Here is a 17,663-nt window from a genome sequence, read left to right as displayed (position 1 = left end):
CTACTTGAACCTCTGCTTCACTCCTACCAATGTAAAAGCAAACCACAATTCTACAATTCCGTTAAGAGTTTTACAATTTGCTAAATTAAATTATTTTCAAAAACAGTGAAAGTATATCTTATACTGTTCATAGAATAATGTATTAATTTTTCCTAAATAGATTAGGAAGTAAGTTTTAGCTTTCAAAGTAGATATATTTTTCTTATTTACACTAATAGCATAATATTAAGGTTAGATGGAAACGTATATAAATATGGTTTTATGTCAAAAAAGGTAGCTGCAAGATAATTACAAATGTTCACAATATCTTTTAGCATTTTTCTAAAGATCGATCATGTAAATGAAATTCATAAAAGCATAACTTATATTTTAATTTTTTTACCTCCATGTATACATTTCCAAATGAGTCAGTTTAGACTGAAAGTCAATGACAATATTTGCTAAAAAAAAAAGGGAGAGAGAGGAAGTAAGCTACCAGTAAATATGATTTAAAAATAAAATATTAATGATTCACTCCAACTAAAGATTACTCACTCTTAAAGGCAAGAAGTTTAATATTTTCTCTTTCAAATTAGTGGAGTTGATAGTTAAATAGTAAGTTTGGTTAGATAGTAGATTTTGGCATAGAAATTGATGAATTTCTTTAATAAAAGAATAATTACAGAAAAAATTTCTGGTAGTTTAATGTCTTATCTTTCCAGCAGAATTGGATAGAGCATTAGTGTAAATAATTTAGGGGCTACAGACTTTGTTTCCATTCTTTTTGGTTAAGAGAAGATAATTTTACCTTTTAAGGTTTGAAATCCAACTTTGACATCTGACTTCTATTATTCTATGTATTACAAGTATACAAATTCGTACTAACCCTCTCCCTCTTCCTTATTTTTAAAAATTTAGTTTTCGATAAAAAATTGGGGGATACACATTATTCTTTTTTTTCCTTTCTGAAACAGAGAGATCTCTTTCTTAGAAAACTTTCATATAAATACTTAATATTTCTTCATTGTTCCAAAATGCTGATATTCTAATCTCAATGTTCTCAAGAGAGACCCCTACGTGCTGCAATTTTTGCCTTATTAGTGTTTGTAAACTGTCCTGAGGACATTGTTTCATAAGAGATCATAGGATTGCCATCTGAAAATCACCTTAACTAAATAAATTTACTTTCCATTTTTGCTAGTGCTTTAGAAGAAAAAGAAAAATGGGAGTTTCAAAATGTATGACTCATATTTTCTGACAGTGAATACACTCTTATCTTTGACCTGGTCAATCTCACAGGTTGTACTCTTCCTCTAGTTATCTTATGGTTTTATTAACTTTGAGAGAATGGAAAACCAACCTCGTAAAACTACAGCATGGCTGAACTGACTGACCCAACACTTTCTAACATGCGTGCCATCATGAAGTCCCAAAAGGCAATATTTTATGAGCTCTAGTGACAAGCCTGGCTCTTCCTACTTTAAAAATGGTACAGAATGAAACATACCTTCAGTCATACTTTTCTCCCTGCCTCAAGCACCCCCCTCCAAGGTCTTTTAGAGGCATCCCATTTCTCCTTTTATAGTAATGTTGTTTTTACTTCAAACTGTATATTCTGACATATATTGAAGAAAACTGACCAGTAAATACTGTGATTTGCTCCCCTAGCTGTGCAAAACGAACGTGATAGAATAAGCACGAGAAGAAGCACATTTGATGGCAGCAACATCCCCTCCATTAACACACTGGCACAAGCAGAAGTTCGGTCTCGCCAGGTACTGCTGCATTACTGCTGCACCAGCGTCCAGCCCTGTTTAATAGAATCAGATGTCTATTTAGGCATAATACTAAAATGATTTAAGTACACTCAAATGTGCTCATTACTATAATAAATTACACCTATGCAAATTGAAGAATTTTACTTTGAAAATATTAGTTGGAATGTTGACTCAATTTTGACTTTTCTTAGGCAAGTTCCTACTTTTTAAATGGAAAAATGAAATGCATTTCAGTCTAAGAGTGTTAAAAGTTTGTTTGCAAGGTTGATTTAAAATACTTAATGCATAGCACAATGCCCTGGGGACAGTATCTTGTTTTATTGATTGAATCTGGAAATCAGTTATCACAGCTTTGGGGGTGTTTATTTGAGGCCTATCATTAGAGCTTCCTTCCTTGAAAATGACTTCTAGATTCAAGAACTCACCTTAACATCTGCTTTGGAAACAGGTATTTAAGGGAAGAACCAGAATTTAGAAAACACAGGAGAAACTTTATTATTTGAAATTTCTAGAATGAGGATATCAATTCTAAAGTTAAAACTATAAGTGATTAGTTATATAAATAAAAGTAAATCACTTAAGAATCAAATAAAGAAACCTTTTGAAGAAAGTTTATCTTACCATTGCCCCTATTAGAAATGTTAATGGTGTTTTTCTATTATAAAGCAAACAATGAAATAGCTATTAATCAGGTTCTATAATGAGTCAATGCAACTACTTTCATTTTTGATAACACAAGGGTAAATGATGAAGTTAACGTCACCATTATCATCATCATTACTTGAAGATTACTTGATGGTCCTATAAAGTATTTCGAGAATGGCCTGAAAGGAACTGTGAGGAAATAGAGATACACTGCAGAAAGACACGTACACACACACACATGTTCAAAAATTAAGTTTAGAAGAACTTTTAGAAAGTGACTTTTTTCAGCAGAAAGGCATTTGAACACTACTTATATCTTAGATAGTTCAAAATTATACATCATTTAAAACATTTATCATTACACATTAAGATTTTCAACTTGCTGAGTCAAAGGTTGGTTTCTTAACTTTATTTGGGTGGGCTTCCATTAAATGCAGCTGCATAAATAGTCTGACTTCTCATCTAAATCTTTTCTCCTCAGTTGGTAAACTTTATCCAACGGAAACTTTCCTTCATAAATTACAGCAAATTAAAGATGGGCTTTCTTAGTGGAACTATCATCTTCAATTAAAAATAAAATCATACAACATAGTTCATGTGGATACTCCATAGCTCTTTGTATAGTCATTTTGAATTATGAAGCTCCCTGAAAGTTGTGGTAACTTATTTTACAGTTTTGGCCAGAAAATAAGATAGTACTCCCAGACCATGGTGCTATGCAGTGAATGTTCTCAATTTAACTTGAATTGATACGTATTTGATTTCTCAATTTTAACATGTTTAGTATATTTCAAGATACTGTGACAATGATGGTGCCCACTTCAATGGTGCTTACTTATTGCAGTTGTAGAAAAAAGAGAAATAGTGGTCTTGTGTTATGTTCAGTGATGAATTAATATAATGTTCTTCTTAATGCTAGATCTCAGTCTCAAGCCCTGGTGCAAGCACTGACATAAATATTAAGAAAATTGCCAGTATTGGTGATGTCTGTGAATCCATGAAACAGCAGCTCTTAGTCTTGGTGGAATGGGCTAAATATATTCCTGCCTTTTGTGAGTTACCCCTGGATGATCAGGTATAATTTGAAGAGATTATGAATGCTTTAAAAAAAATGTTTTTTGAACTTTGCTAAGTTTTTCAGTTCTTTTAATTATATTTCTAGTAGTTTTACTATATTTGACAAAGGTTAAATTATCTTATGAGAGAAAGATTGGTTTTCTTGTTCATTCTCCTTGAAATTAAACAGTCTGTTGAGAGACAGACTGTTTAAATTCTATTTTAGGGGTCTTACAAATTTATTGATTGGATGAGGGTTGATCAACCCTATGTTCTTCCCTCCTGAGGTCTAAAAAGCTTAAGTTAAGGAGAAAGACAGGTAGTAAGTAGATAACTGCCATTGTGAGATGAAGTATTGGAAGAATAAATGTCTGGAAGGCAAATGGTACCCCATTGTGTCTTGGTGTTTACTAAAGGTGCATATAAAATTCTTCAGAAATACCAGGCCACTTCTAGACAGAAACCACCCAGGTTGTGTTGGTGTCTTTGTAGGCACTTTTATGCACTTAACATATAAAATTGTGCCTTTCATGTTGTCAATTTTATTCTAGCATTGACGTATAAAAAGTATAAATCTAGTAAAAAAAAAAAAGTCTGTAGAATTGTGTTCTGAAATCTACTGAAAATAGAATTCAGATGTAGTGATCTTTTCCTAATATAGATATTTTCATACTTTGTCATATGTATATTAAGGTATTTTAGTTAATAGCTAAAAGTTCACTTTCCAATATGTTTAAAGAAGTAGCTAAGATACTTGTCTCTACCTTTCACAGTTTATGAACTCTTAATTTTCCCCAGACTTTCTGCAAGGTTATGCACATTGGAGTTTGTCTGATAAATTAACCTGTAAGCAACCTTCAAGTTTATCTGTTTTATATTTATTATTACATTATTTATTGTAAATGTAAACATATTGGAAAGTACTGCCATTTAATCAGTGTTAACAGGTCTATTAACCTTGACTACTTGAGAGGGAGGGGGAAACTGCTAGAGTTACCCATAAAAATGACCAGCAGTAGGGGCATTGATGAGACTTAATCTGACTTTTTCTTTGAACCTGTAGAATTGTAACAGAACTTGGTGGCTAAAATACAACTTGAACATTAGAAAAATTAGCTGATCTCATTTCTCAAGTGACCTTACACTTCAGATTATCAACATACTGTATTCAATTCAGTAAAAAAAAATGTTTATCAATATAATATAATGTTTAAATTACTAGCATCAAATATATAAGTTCTCAAAAATTGAGATATTTGATATTTTGAATTATCTCAAGGAGCTTAACTCACCAGCAGTCTAACATTTTGATGTCTTTAAGTAAATAAAATATTTAGGTTCTTTAAAATGAACCAAGGGAAAATGAATGCTAAACATCTTTGTAAAAAGTTTTTACTTGTATAGTCTCGAAATATTTTTAAAGAGTTCTTACCTGAAATCAATCTCCTTTTTATATTCACTGTTTCTAATAAAGCAATCCACTTTCTTAATAAAAAAAAAAGTAGTTAAGAAGTTTAATGTTCTAATTAGTCTATAAAGATTAGATTATTAGTTTCAGATTCATTTTTAATTCTTCTAAGTAGTATATAATATTCTGTATATAAATAATTTGAAAATTTCAAGTTCCCCCAGGTTAAATAAAGCATGATATATAATATAACCAGTGTCTATTTTTATACCCTCTGACCAATGCTCTTTATCATTGATAAACAAAAACAAAGAAACAATCAAAGGGAAAGGTACATGATTGTTTAAAAATCAAAGAAGGGCAAAATATTTATATAACCAGAAAATAAGTGATCACAGCAAGTTAGCAGTTATATTTCTAGGAGAGCATTTCACCTGGTTACAAAAAGAAAATACTGTGAAATCTGAAATCATTCTTAAAATGTTCTGTAACTCCCTTCCCGGTATGAGTCATGGTTGTGGACATATCGTAAAGATAGCTTGTCTCAGAAGGTTATTTCAGAGTGAATAATGCTAAATTGCTAAAACTTACTTGTCTCACCCCAAGCCATATAAGTAGGGTTATGTTATTTATCAGTTTTATATTTTTATTACCACTCTTTTTTTTTTTTTAAAGTTGCTGACATGTATGAAGACAATGATTTAAAAATTGGGAAATTGAAATCCTGTAACTTGTCAATAATAGTTTTCATTTACTAACTGACACTTTAATATTAACAGTATAACATTAATAGCCATGGATTGGTGAATGTCTATTATGGATAAGGCACTCGGGTTTCAAATGCATTATATATTACATTATTTTATTTAATACTCTCGGGAGCTCTGTGGCATAAGTGTTATAATCTCCACTTAACAGTTTTTAAAACTGAACCATATATCAGTTAAATTCACTCAGTGTATTCATCAAACAAATATTTCTTAGGATTACTGGTTCAGTTTTAGGAACTGTGAGTATCCGGCAGTAAAAATACAGATTACATCACTATTCTCATAAAATTTGCATTCTATTTGGGAGAGGCAAACAATAAAAGTATACAGATAATGAGTAAGATAATTCTAGGTGGGGAAGAGTTCTATAAAATGAAATGGGATGAGTTGTTGGAGAATGACTGGGGGTGGAGTGGTAACAGATCCTTTAAATTGGGGATTAGAGAAGATTTTTCTTGAGACCTGAGTGGCAAGGGACTAAGCATGTCAAGATCTGAGGAGAAAGCATTCTGGGTACAGGAACAGCAAGTTCAAAGGCTCTGAGGCAGGCAGGCGTAATGTGCCTGGAGCAAAGTGAGCAAAGGATGTTGTAAGATGAAACCAGAGACATGGGCAGGGGGGGCAAAGCATTGAGCCATAACCTCACGTGAGGCCACTGTTGAGGTTTCTGGGTTTTATTCTAAGGACAGTAAGAAACCAGTGAAGAGTTTTTAGCAGAGGAGTGATATTAAGTGATTATTATTATTACAAGATACCATCATAGAAGGTCTGGCAAGAAGGACTTAGGGTGGAGGAACCAGAAAGGAAGCAGGAATACCTAGCAGCTCTTTGGAGTGTATTTTGGTGGGCCAGGCGAAGAATGACCAAGGCTTGGACAGGGGCCGTAGCAATGGAGAAGCAGCACTAGAATTTGCTGTACAATTCGAGAGGGATCCAAATAGACCCTTGTTTTTGGTGTGAAAAAGCATTTTGGATGACGGTGCCATTTACTAAGCAGATGAAGATGTTGGAGAAGCATTACTTTGATGTGTTAAATTTGAAATGCTTCCTATTCTTCCTACTGGTGATGTTCAGCAGGCAATGGAGCTCCCTTGAGAGCTTAGTGCAGAGTTAAAGGTTCAATCTAGAAAGTGTCAGAACCCAGATCTCCCATACTCATTTCGCTATATCACCAATCTTTGTTTTGCTTTTGTTTATTCAGTTTATTATGTATAAGAGATCTTGTTTTACATATATTTTCTCCTTTAATCCTCATGACTACACTTTCAGATTTTTATCACTATCTCCATTTGATAGATGGAAACAAATGAGTCCCAAGCATACTGGTCAACTAACCCAAGGTTAAACAGGAGTAAGTGGCCAAGCCAGAATTTGAAATCTGGTTTGTTTGACTCTATGCCCAAACATCATTCACTCCCAAACACTAAACTGTTCTGCTTTTCTTTTTCTTTTTTTTTTTGCTGCCATTGTATTGACTTGTTAGTTTTAGAAATTTTGAAAAGTAAAACTCTGTTGACATGCTAAAAATAGAAAAATGGAAGCCTTAATCATGGCAAGAATCTATGAATATTGTAGTTGTTAAAACAAAAAAAAAAGTCCCAGTCTTAAAGAATACTAAGTTAATCAGGCTTATATAATCTTTTAATCATTATATTTTATAATTAATTGTTAAACTTGGAATTTTTCATTAAGGTGGCACTGTTGAGAGCTCACGCAGGGGAACATTTACTGCTTGGAGCTACAAAGAGATCCATGGTGTATAAAGATATTTTGCTTTTGGGTAAGTTTTTTTTTTTTAATTTGAGAAAAAATTATGCATGCTTCATACTTACGTGGGGCCTATTCTGTATGTAGCAGGCATTCGTAGCACTGCCAAATGGTTCTGTCACTTCACAAATTGGACTTAGTTGGTCAGGTCCTCACTCAAGCCCTGTTTTTCCTTGCCGTTAATTCAGGGAAGTTCAGAGTGGATGTTCAGGGTGCATTAAGATTTAAAAATAAAAGATGTTGCTCAATAAACATAATATTGAGGTATGTTTAAATCATATCAGGACAAAGAGTTAGTGATTTGTGTCACCATCTTACGGAGTCCCAATGTTGTTTCATACACTCTCAGTGTCTACCTAATAATTATAGTATATATTATTTTATACTCTTCTAAAGAACATGTTTATCTCCTATGATCTCATTGCCCATGATATGCTACAGAACCCCAAGTTAAAAAAAATTTTTGTGACGATACAATGTCTGAAAAATTCTGAGAGTTAAAAGAGACAAAGGAAAAGCTTGTGTCTTCCTTCATTAAGGAAGTACGCTGATCCCCTACTTAACTTATAAAGTTAGGTTTCCTGTTGGGATATTTGAGATCCCTCTAATGTTTATAAGCTCTACCTCCCTCTGGCTGTGTGAAATGATGATTAAATTGTCTTATTCCATTTCTGTGATAGATATTTTGTTCCAAATATAAATAAATTGAACATAATATCACAATAGCTAATGTTTACTGAGGACTTACTATGTATGATGCATTGCTTTAAGTGCTTTACATGTTTATATATACACTCTCTCATTTAATCTTCACAATAACCCTGAGGGATATGTACTATTATTTTCAGCCTGTTTCGTAGGTGAAGAAATGAAGGCCAACAAAGCAAGTAAGGGATAGAGCCAGGATTCTAAACCACATGATATGACTGCTTTTAAATTCTGTTAAACTTTCTCTTGCATCTTTAGTTCCCCTACAATACTGTTCTCATTATAAATCTGAATACAATATACATAGAAATCTAAACAATTATACTACGTAGTTCTAAATTGTTTTACCCTAAATACTTAGGTACTTTAACTTTTCATAAGAAGGGCAGGGCTACATTTTTTGAATAATTTTGCGCATGTTATTATTTATACTGAAGATTGTCTTTGCCTGCAGTGAAAGAAGTCAGAATATTCTGTTTTTTATAAAACCAGAAAATAAAAATTTAGCAGCTATTTTAGGGGCTAAAATAAGCTTCCAATTTTCTAATGTTTTAGAAGCTATAATAGTATCATATTATAGCCCGAGACTTTCTAAGGTAGAATGCCTTTAGGGGTTAGGTGGTCCAGTTCTCTGTCCAATTTCTGAACTCCTTTGCATACAGCCTCGAAAAGTGATCATCCCGTCTCTACTTAAACAAGTCCAGGAAGAGAGAATTTACTATTTAATGAGGCAACTCATGAGACTATCCATGCTAATTTTCAAAAATCAGCCTCGTCTACTTAGGCTTATTCAAATTGTGTCTCAGTAGTTGTTACATGTAAATACACCTAGACCACTAAAGGAATGCCATTTTTAGTTCACCGTAAGCAAGAGAGATTCTTTAGGTTTTGTAATATGCTCATTAATGAGTAAAACACTAATAGATAACTGAGATAGTGGAAAGCTAATCATTGTATCTTGTTTCTCCCTTGTCAATAATTAGCTTGTTATTAGTCTGTACTTTAGTATTATCACAAGTGACCGAGGCTGTTAAAATGCATGTGATCATATTATCAATGTTATTGATCCTGTAAGTGTTCTAAAGTTTTTCTAACATAACTAACAATGCTCTTGAAAGAGGAAGTACTATTCCTGTTTCTTCAAGGGAAGACCATTTAAAATATTGGTTTGTAAAAAAATTAAACAAAATCTGACAATTTTGTGTGTGTAAGGGGGGTGATTATTTTATCTTTTTATTTTATTTTTTTACCTAGGAAACAATTACATTATTCACCGCAACAGCTGTGAAGTTGAGATTAGCCGTGTGGCCAACCGGGTTTTAGACGAGCTGGTCCGACCATTTCAAGAAATTCAGATCGATGACAATGAATATGCTTGTTTGAAGGCAATTGTATTTTTTGATCCAGGTTTGTTTCCAAAGTTCCATTCAAAAATAATTGCAGTGAAAATTAAACTACTTTTTAAATACTAGAATATTTTCTGTTACACTCTAGTAAGGTTAAGTATTTAGATTGCCCTTTTTATTCCTTGCTTAGACGCAAAAGGGCTAAGTGATCCAGTAAAGATTAAGAACATGCGGTTCCAAGTGCAGCTGAGTTTGGAGGACTACATCAACGACCGGCAGTACGACTCCCGGGGCAGGTTTGGGGAGCTGCTCTTGCTCCTGCCCACGCTGCAGAGCGTCACTTGGCAAATGATTGAGCAAATACAATTCGTTAAACTTTTTGGGATGGTTAAAATCGACAACTTACTTCAGGAGATGCTACTGGGTGGTGAGTATATTTCAGAATTTCTATTTTATTTATTAACATCGTACTACAGTACTTTAGAGCAACTTGACCTGTTTACCTTTTGTCCATGATGTAATGAACTCAGTATTTTACATTTAGAAAGTCTGCAAAACCCATTGGATGGGAACAGAAATACTTGAACATATTCAAACCTCCCCTCCATTGGTACTCACCTCCACCATCTTTACTCTACCCTGTCCCTCTTTCCTCAATTTTCAGATCCTCCCAAATATGGTAAATAGAACTGTATCTCCTATTGTTAGTACTTCTTGGAGTATATTATATTTTTCTATGCCTTGACTCCTCTAAAAGCTCAAGGATATCGGAATTGCAACATAACCAAAAATATATATATATAATAAATACTTTAAAAATAAACATTGTGCTTCTGAAGTAATTAACTGACACAACACAATGAAAAGGGAAAAACGAGATTTCATTGCTGCAGTAGATGTCAGGAATAACTTAAGAAATCATTTATTTTGTATTCTGATCTAGATTAAATTTCCTTATAAGATCACTTTATTTTAGTTTAGTTTAATTTTAGTTTTCTAGTGCTTAATGTGTTTCTAATGATATCTTTCTGAAATAAAAGTTGTTTATGCTAGTAGGGTGATCCCAAATACTGTAAACTTAAGGTAAGTGATTCTTGGAATTGCCTTAACAACAGGCAGCAAACCTAATGATTACAGGAAACTGCACAGAAGGTCCATTATTAATATACAACATAATATGATACAACATTAATCTAACCAATGTACAGTGAAAGCTGACATTGTCTTTAACATGGCAGTGGCTCTATTAATTTATTTTTGAATTCCCAAAAAGCACTTTGCAAAAATAGCAATATTCAAGCTGTCAATCAAAACAATTGTTCCAAGGTAAACTTGCTGTTCCTGATTAAATATCACTAATGCAAGCATCTTTTTATCTTCTGTAGGTGCTTCCAGTGAGGCTAACCATCTCCATCATCCAATGCACCCACATTTATCTCAAGATCCATTAACTGGACAAACTATACTTTTGGGTCCAATGTCAACACTGGTTCATACAGACCAGATCTGTAAGTATCTGGGCTACTTTTGAAACATAATATTTCTTAAACTTAATTACCTGAGAAAAGGTGGAATTTGGGGAAAGAATCTATTTGTGCCCAGAAATTATAAAAATTGGATATAATTTCTTCTCCAAGATTTAATTGTGGGAGATTGTGAAGCAAGTCACTTATTCTTCTTAGGTATGACTTTTCTCCCTAAAATGGAGATGTGAGTACTAAATCTTTCTTCTTCATAGGTTTAGGAGCACAAAAGAACATGCAGGATGTCCTAGCTTTGCCTGGTAGTACAGGACCATAAAAATGACTCTACGAGGTGGAACCATGCCAAGGAATCTTAATAATCAACAGGAAAATTATGATTTCTTGTGACCTTTAAATATATTTGTCAAAACATCAAGAACTCTTTTAGCTATAGGTTATAAATGTCTAGGGAAACTAAAAAAAATAGTAGTTTTAATGCTTAGTGCACCATAATTTAAAATATTAATAACACTGAGAATTAATGTGTTTTATTTTTTTGTAAAAAAATATGAAGGGTAGTTTGAACACTGCTTGCCATGTTCTCTTCTAATGACTTACAAGAGGAAGTGAGCATCTTTGATGGATTTTACTCTTTTGGAAGTTTGGGTCAGTTTCCAACATTTTATCCTTTGCATTTTTAATGTCCTAAAATATCTCTGAGAATCCATTTGATGTGAAGTTTTTTGCCAGTTTCACTTCCTCTGGGACCTCTTCAACCTTTTCAGTGCAACTGGTTCCTCATTTCTGTTGACAAGCTTTCCTTCACTAAGTTCTTGGCTGAATTTTTAGGGACTCAAACAATGGTAGTGTCAACATTTCCACGGTCAGCTCTTTCTTCTATAGCTCCATTTATGTTCGATTTGAATTTCACTTCCAACATTATCACTTTTTGTTTCTTTACTGCACGTTCTCCCCTTTTGGCCAATTCTCTTTCAGTTGTCCATTTTTGCAAATTGTCATGTGGATTTGTCACTGAGAGGGAGACGGGGAGGCAACACAACTACACAGTTTGTTGTCAGTGTATGAACTGAAGGAAATATGTTCATTGAATAATCATGGACAGACTGAAGGATGTGATGTGATTGGTCACTGATCAAAATGCAAATCTATTATTTTAGGTAATTATTTGTAGACTGAAGAGTTAGCAGTGAAGTTTGTGAGTTTATGCAATACTCACAGTTAATTAGAGTTAGCATGCTAACTGAAATTTGAACCATGTTTTCGAAAGACTGGTGCTATTTAACTAAGCTGTGATAACTGACATTCATATATATCATAATTGTGCAAAGCGTGGGCTGCTTAGGCTTCCTTTAGTTCTTTGGAACTAAAATGACTATATAAATACTAGGGGTTGCTAGTAGATAGTTAATCTGATATTATTGCAGATTTAACACAAATTTTATTTTTATATGTCACATTGGAGATTAAAAAAATCTCTATTTGACAAAAATATCTAGAATTAATTGCTTCTGAATTCATACTAATTAATTCCAGATTTACTTTTGATCTATTGCCTCTGAACACTAAACCAGCTACCTCACTGAGATGCCTTCAGTTACTGTGATATTATTATTATGGGTACCAGCATTGCCTACTGAATTTACAATTGCCCTTAATAACTAGCTACAATGTTGTTTTACCCAAATGTTCAGTGCAATGCAACAACAATTAAGTGAGTACCATCTGACTGCTACCTAGTGGTAGGGAGAGTAGAAGCCACAGAAATGCATGCTATCACTGCTGTGCTTTAGATACACACACTGGTAGATCTATGTGTAAATAGTGTCTGAAACACAAAGTTCTTTGAGTATATGACAGAGGCAGAAATGAAATGTTAGAAAAAAATACAAATGATGTATACTATAGCACATTTAATCTGTGGGTGCCAATGTAGTTGAAAGACATTAATTTGGGAACGTTCTCTTTTGTTTTTTCCTTGAAGTACAGTTGATTTACGATGGTATATTGGTTTCAGGTGTACAACATAGTGATTCAATATTTTTATAGATTATATTCCATTTAAAGTTATTGGTTATATTCCCTGTGTTGTACATCACATCCTTGTATCTTATTTTATACCTAGTAGTTTGTGCGTCTCAATCCCCTTCTTGTGTCTTCCCCTTCCCTCTCCCCAACTTCTCACAGGTAACCACTAGTTTGTTCTCTGTATCTATGAGTCTGTTTCTGCTTTGTTATATTTATTCATTTGTTTTATTGTTTAGTTTCCACATATAAGTGAAAACATACAGTATTTGTCTTTCTCTGTTTGACTTATTTCACTATGCATAATACCCTACAGGTCCATCCAAGTTGTTGCAAGTGCCAAAATTTCATTCTTTTTTATGGCTGAGTAATATTCATATATATATAAATGATATATATATATATAATATAATATTCAATATATATAAATATATCTATTTTTTTTTTCACATCTTCCTTGTCCATTCATCTGTTAATGGACACTTAGGTGGCTTCCATATCTTGGCTATTGTAAATAAAGCTGTTATGAACATTGAGGTGCATGTATGTTTTCAAATTAGTGCTTCTGTTTTCTTCAGATATATACCCAGGAGTGGAATTGCTGGATACTATGGAAGTTCTAGTTTTAATTTTTTGAGGAACCTCCATACTGGGACCATTCTTGCAAAGCAGATGTTACCACTTTCATTTAATTAATAGTCTAGAGCAGAGAGAGGCAAGCCCAATACCATACCAAAGAGTCTATGAAGTTGTGTCTCTTAGAGATCAGTTATTCATAAACTTGGAAAATAAAACACATTAACAACACATTGAACATTGTAGGTATCAACTGACAAGAAAGTTTAACAATTCTGCTGGTGGTTAAATCCTTTACTTTTTAAATGCTAGTTTTGTAGTATTTTAAAAGTATGTTTGCTGACCCTAATCTTTTTAGAATCACATCATCACACTTTTTATTTTTATTTTCCCTCTCTCAACATAATATATAAGAAATTCATTTGTAAAGGAAAACTTTGCTTTGCTTGTGCTCATTTGGAACAGTTTATATTTTACACAAAGCAAAACATTAAACACAAGCATACACACATATTTAAGTTCATGCATATTTTCTTGGTCTTTTAGAGCAGACTACTTGAGTGTTAGATCCATCCTAAATATCCAAGAATAATTTTTAAAGCAAATTTGGTAATTCTTTTGTCAATTAAATTATATCTAAAGACATTGTTTCTAAGTAATTGCTAATTCACACTTAATAATATAAAGTTAATATATTAAAGAAAACCAGGCAAAAAGGGACTGTTCTCATTTTGTATAGAATTTTAAAAAACTGTTTGGGAAAAAAAAAAAATCTATGAAGTTTGCAATGCCTCAGTCTGATCATTAAACATTTTCTATTTGTTCTGTTAAATATATGGAATAATAATGTGAGTACTAAAATATTTCAAGTTTTTAAAAATTATAGAATGGCTTCTAGATTATTTTGTAATATGGTTAAAATTTGCCAATAGAAGAATTGTTATAAAAACAGTTCTATCCTGGAAAGCAAACCAACCTACCAATAACCAACTGTTATTTCCAGGATAGAACTGTTATAGACAATGAAGTATTCAAACTGTAACTTATTTTTTTTAATTACTCAGTGCTCTTTGCATTGATGGGGAAGGGACCGCCAAGTGTATTTGTAATAGAATAACTTTGAAGTGACAAAGCCAGTATTTTTTAGATGCTTTTAACTACAACGTAGATTTCAAAGCACTTGAAAAGTTATCTTACCTTAATTTTTTCATGTCATCTAATGTTTGAATTAGTAAAATCTAAACCAAATATGTTTTATTTTATGTGCTTTTTTGATTGCAATTTTGATTTACAATATAAAATTTATATTGTAAGATCTGGAAAAAAACTAGCTTTCTGTTAATTCTTTTCATTTTAACTTTTTTTCTGCTGGGTTTATGAGAGAATCAGATGTTCATAAATGCTATTAAGAAAGGCAGAAGACACCTTAAAGTGACTGTCAAGATTTTTAAGTATGATTTAGTTCAATGCTAATTGGGACAGTAAGATGGGAGTGCATCTCCAATAGTATGTCAATGACCTGATAATGTATTATAATCACTACTTTATATATTATCTTTTAAAAACATATCCAAAATTAAGTAATGCATATTGGTGTCCTGCAGGACTTAATGGGACGGGCCAAGGTGACTGTCACCATTGCATACAATTCTCTGATTCTTTTTTAGCAACTCCAGAAACCCCACTTCCTTCCCCACCTCAAGGCTCTGGACAAGAACCGTACAAAATAGTTGCAAATCAAGCTTCAGTCATTTCACACCAGCCTCTCTCCAAACAGAAGCAATTGTGAGAATATGTTTACTTCTGAACGGCACTGCATAAATGTGAAAAGTTGTTGGTCTTGAAATATCTCAGGATAGCACTTTTGGCAAACTCTTAGCCAAGGCTTCTTCATGGTGCTGTTATAAGATGGTATCCTGTTTTCTTGTTTATATACTCATTTTGTTTGTTGTTGCTATTGTTTAAAACCTTTAGATGCAACCAATGTATATCTGAGTTTCAATATGTTTATATAGTATAAACTTGTACTGTGCCTGAACCAGTTGAATCTTATGTACTACTTTCATTTGTTGTCTTATTATTAATTTAAATCTGTAAATAATTGCTTATGGTGATGTGATGCAGAGCTAAGTGTTCTTTTTTGACTGTGAACAGTAGATCAGAAATCCCAGATTAATATTAAATGAACCAAGTTTTTAAATAAATTTTAAACTTGCAAATTCAAAAAATAAAGCAGTCACTGTAGGATAGGGTATATTTCTATGAAGAAGAATCACTTATGGATATCCCATGGCTAAGAAGTATCTTTTTGGCCCACAGTTAAATATGCCTATATTAAGTTTAGAAAATTATAAATAGACATTCCATAGATGACTGGGTATTCCTTGAAATCTGCCTATATTTGAAGATGTATGTTAAAATAAAGCATGTTAGTTTTATCAGTTAGGATACAGGTTAAACTGTAAAAAAGAAACTCTTAAAAGAGTGGCTCAACCAAGACAGACATTTATTTCCCTCTCCTAAAACAATCTAGAAGCAGATATCCATTGACTAGAACTTAGCCCATGCTCACATCTTGTTCTCGGGGAGGCTGGGAGTGTTAGGTAGAAAGCCTTGTGCCAACAAAAACTGTACATCGCTGGGCTTCTGCTATCGGGAGAAAAATTAGCCATCTGTGTCACACACGCATTGCCTCATTTAATCCTCAGAGCAACCCTGTAAGAGAGGTATTATTATCTTTCTCTTGTAAAGGAAGAAACCTTTAGCTTAGAGGGTTTCAATAATGTAACCAAAGTTCATTAACCTAAAAAGTAGGAGAGCCATATTCAAACCCAGGTCTGGTTGGCTTTAAGGAGATTACATCTTTGGTATAGAATGAAAATGTGAGCTTCTTACTGTGGTTTTTAAATATATGCAATTGAGTGATGATTGAATATTATCCATTGTGTTACCTGTTAACACATATTTACATGTAAATGAGTGTAAATTTGTTGCAACATGAATAAGAAACCACTTTTGTACTTTTAACGAATCTTCCTCCTAAAAACAAATCAAAAAAAAAAAAAACAAAAAAAACCAAACTTTTGAACGGATTAAAGAAACTAAAATATATACCAGGTAGGTTATGATGAAAGCAAAGACAAATTTAAATCAGTGACTCAGCATATTTTCAAAAACTCCAGTGGACTGAGGAATATAGTTCACTGGAGCCCAAAACTATTTGACTATTTGATATTATCTAAAGCTGGAGCTTATTTAAAACAATTGGCAGGCTGCCTCAAAAAACAGCGATGCCTCCCTCTCTTTCTCATTCACACACACACACACACACACACACACACTTTATTTGCTGAAGCAGGGAAAAACTGGTTTAGTAATTATTAATGATATAAAAAGGGTTCTCCAAGCTGCAAGAGGCTGAATTAAATGATTTTTACAGAACCTTTCAAAATTTCTATGATTATGATTTCATAGCCCCCCACTTACCCTGCAAATAAAAAGCTTCTGTTAACTGTAACTAACTTATTAACTCTTAAAATGGAAAAATGATTACTTAGAAGCTATCATTGATTTAATAGAATCAATAAAATTCCTTGCAGAGCTGGTACCTGGAAACTGTAAAATATATCTTTGAGAGAGAGTGAGAACAGAAAAAAAAATTAACTCATTTTTTAAAAAATTTACACTAGTATCTCTATTTCATGAATAAGAATGCTTTTGATTTTTATAAATGGAAATATATTTTGTAGTTTTCTGTTTAATTTTTTGTGTTGTTCTCTCAGAAGACATTAAAAAAACCTTTAGAATGTAAAACATATAATTCATTTTTAGTGAACCTTCTAACTTATCTGCATATATTTACTAAACAGTCATGTTTTAGAAATTATTGCTAACCAATTTGTTTTAAATACTATGGTCAGGGAATGTGTAATATAATATTTTTGTATACTTAACTGCCAAAAATGCTGGACAAAGGGGAACTGAAGTTTTCAGCATATCTTCAAAATGTTGATAAGCAAAGTTATTGCTTTTATATAGCACAAACCTTTTTTCAGGTAATAAAAAAGAATAATTTATTGTGAAATAATGATTCATTTTATAAATGTAAAATTATTTTTATAAAT

General features: G+C 32.6%; 1 protein-coding gene across 1 annotated transcript in view; it reads left to right on the top strand.

Annotated features, from left to right (window-relative positions):
• HNF4G (hepatocyte nuclear factor 4 gamma) overlaps positions 1–15,484 on the top strand; it is a 131,854-nt gene extending 116,370 nt beyond the window's left edge. Inside the window, exons 6-12 of the mRNA XM_059901280.1 lie at positions 1,648–1,754; positions 3,322–3,477; positions 7,329–7,416; positions 9,366–9,518; positions 9,648–9,884; positions 10,843–10,965; positions 15,207–15,484. Coding sequence (XP_059757263.1) covers positions 1,648–1,754; positions 3,322–3,477; positions 7,329–7,416; positions 9,366–9,518; positions 9,648–9,884; positions 10,843–10,965; positions 15,207–15,328 — 986 coding nt within the window. The 3' untranslated portion in view covers positions 15,329–15,484. The remainder of the gene's footprint in view (positions 1–1,647; positions 1,755–3,321; positions 3,478–7,328; positions 7,417–9,365; positions 9,519–9,647; positions 9,885–10,842; positions 10,966–15,206) is intronic.
• Positions 15,485–17,663: the final 2,179 nt, after the last annotated feature.

Source organism: Balaenoptera ricei, chromosome 17, assembly GCF_028023285.1.
Source record: "Balaenoptera ricei isolate mBalRic1 chromosome 17, mBalRic1.hap2, whole genome shotgun sequence".
Taxonomy (NCBI): Eukaryota; Metazoa; Chordata; class Mammalia; order Artiodactyla; family Balaenopteridae; genus Balaenoptera; species Balaenoptera ricei.
Note: the sequence above shows the minus strand (reverse complement) of the source record. Positions and strands in the feature narration are given on the sequence as shown.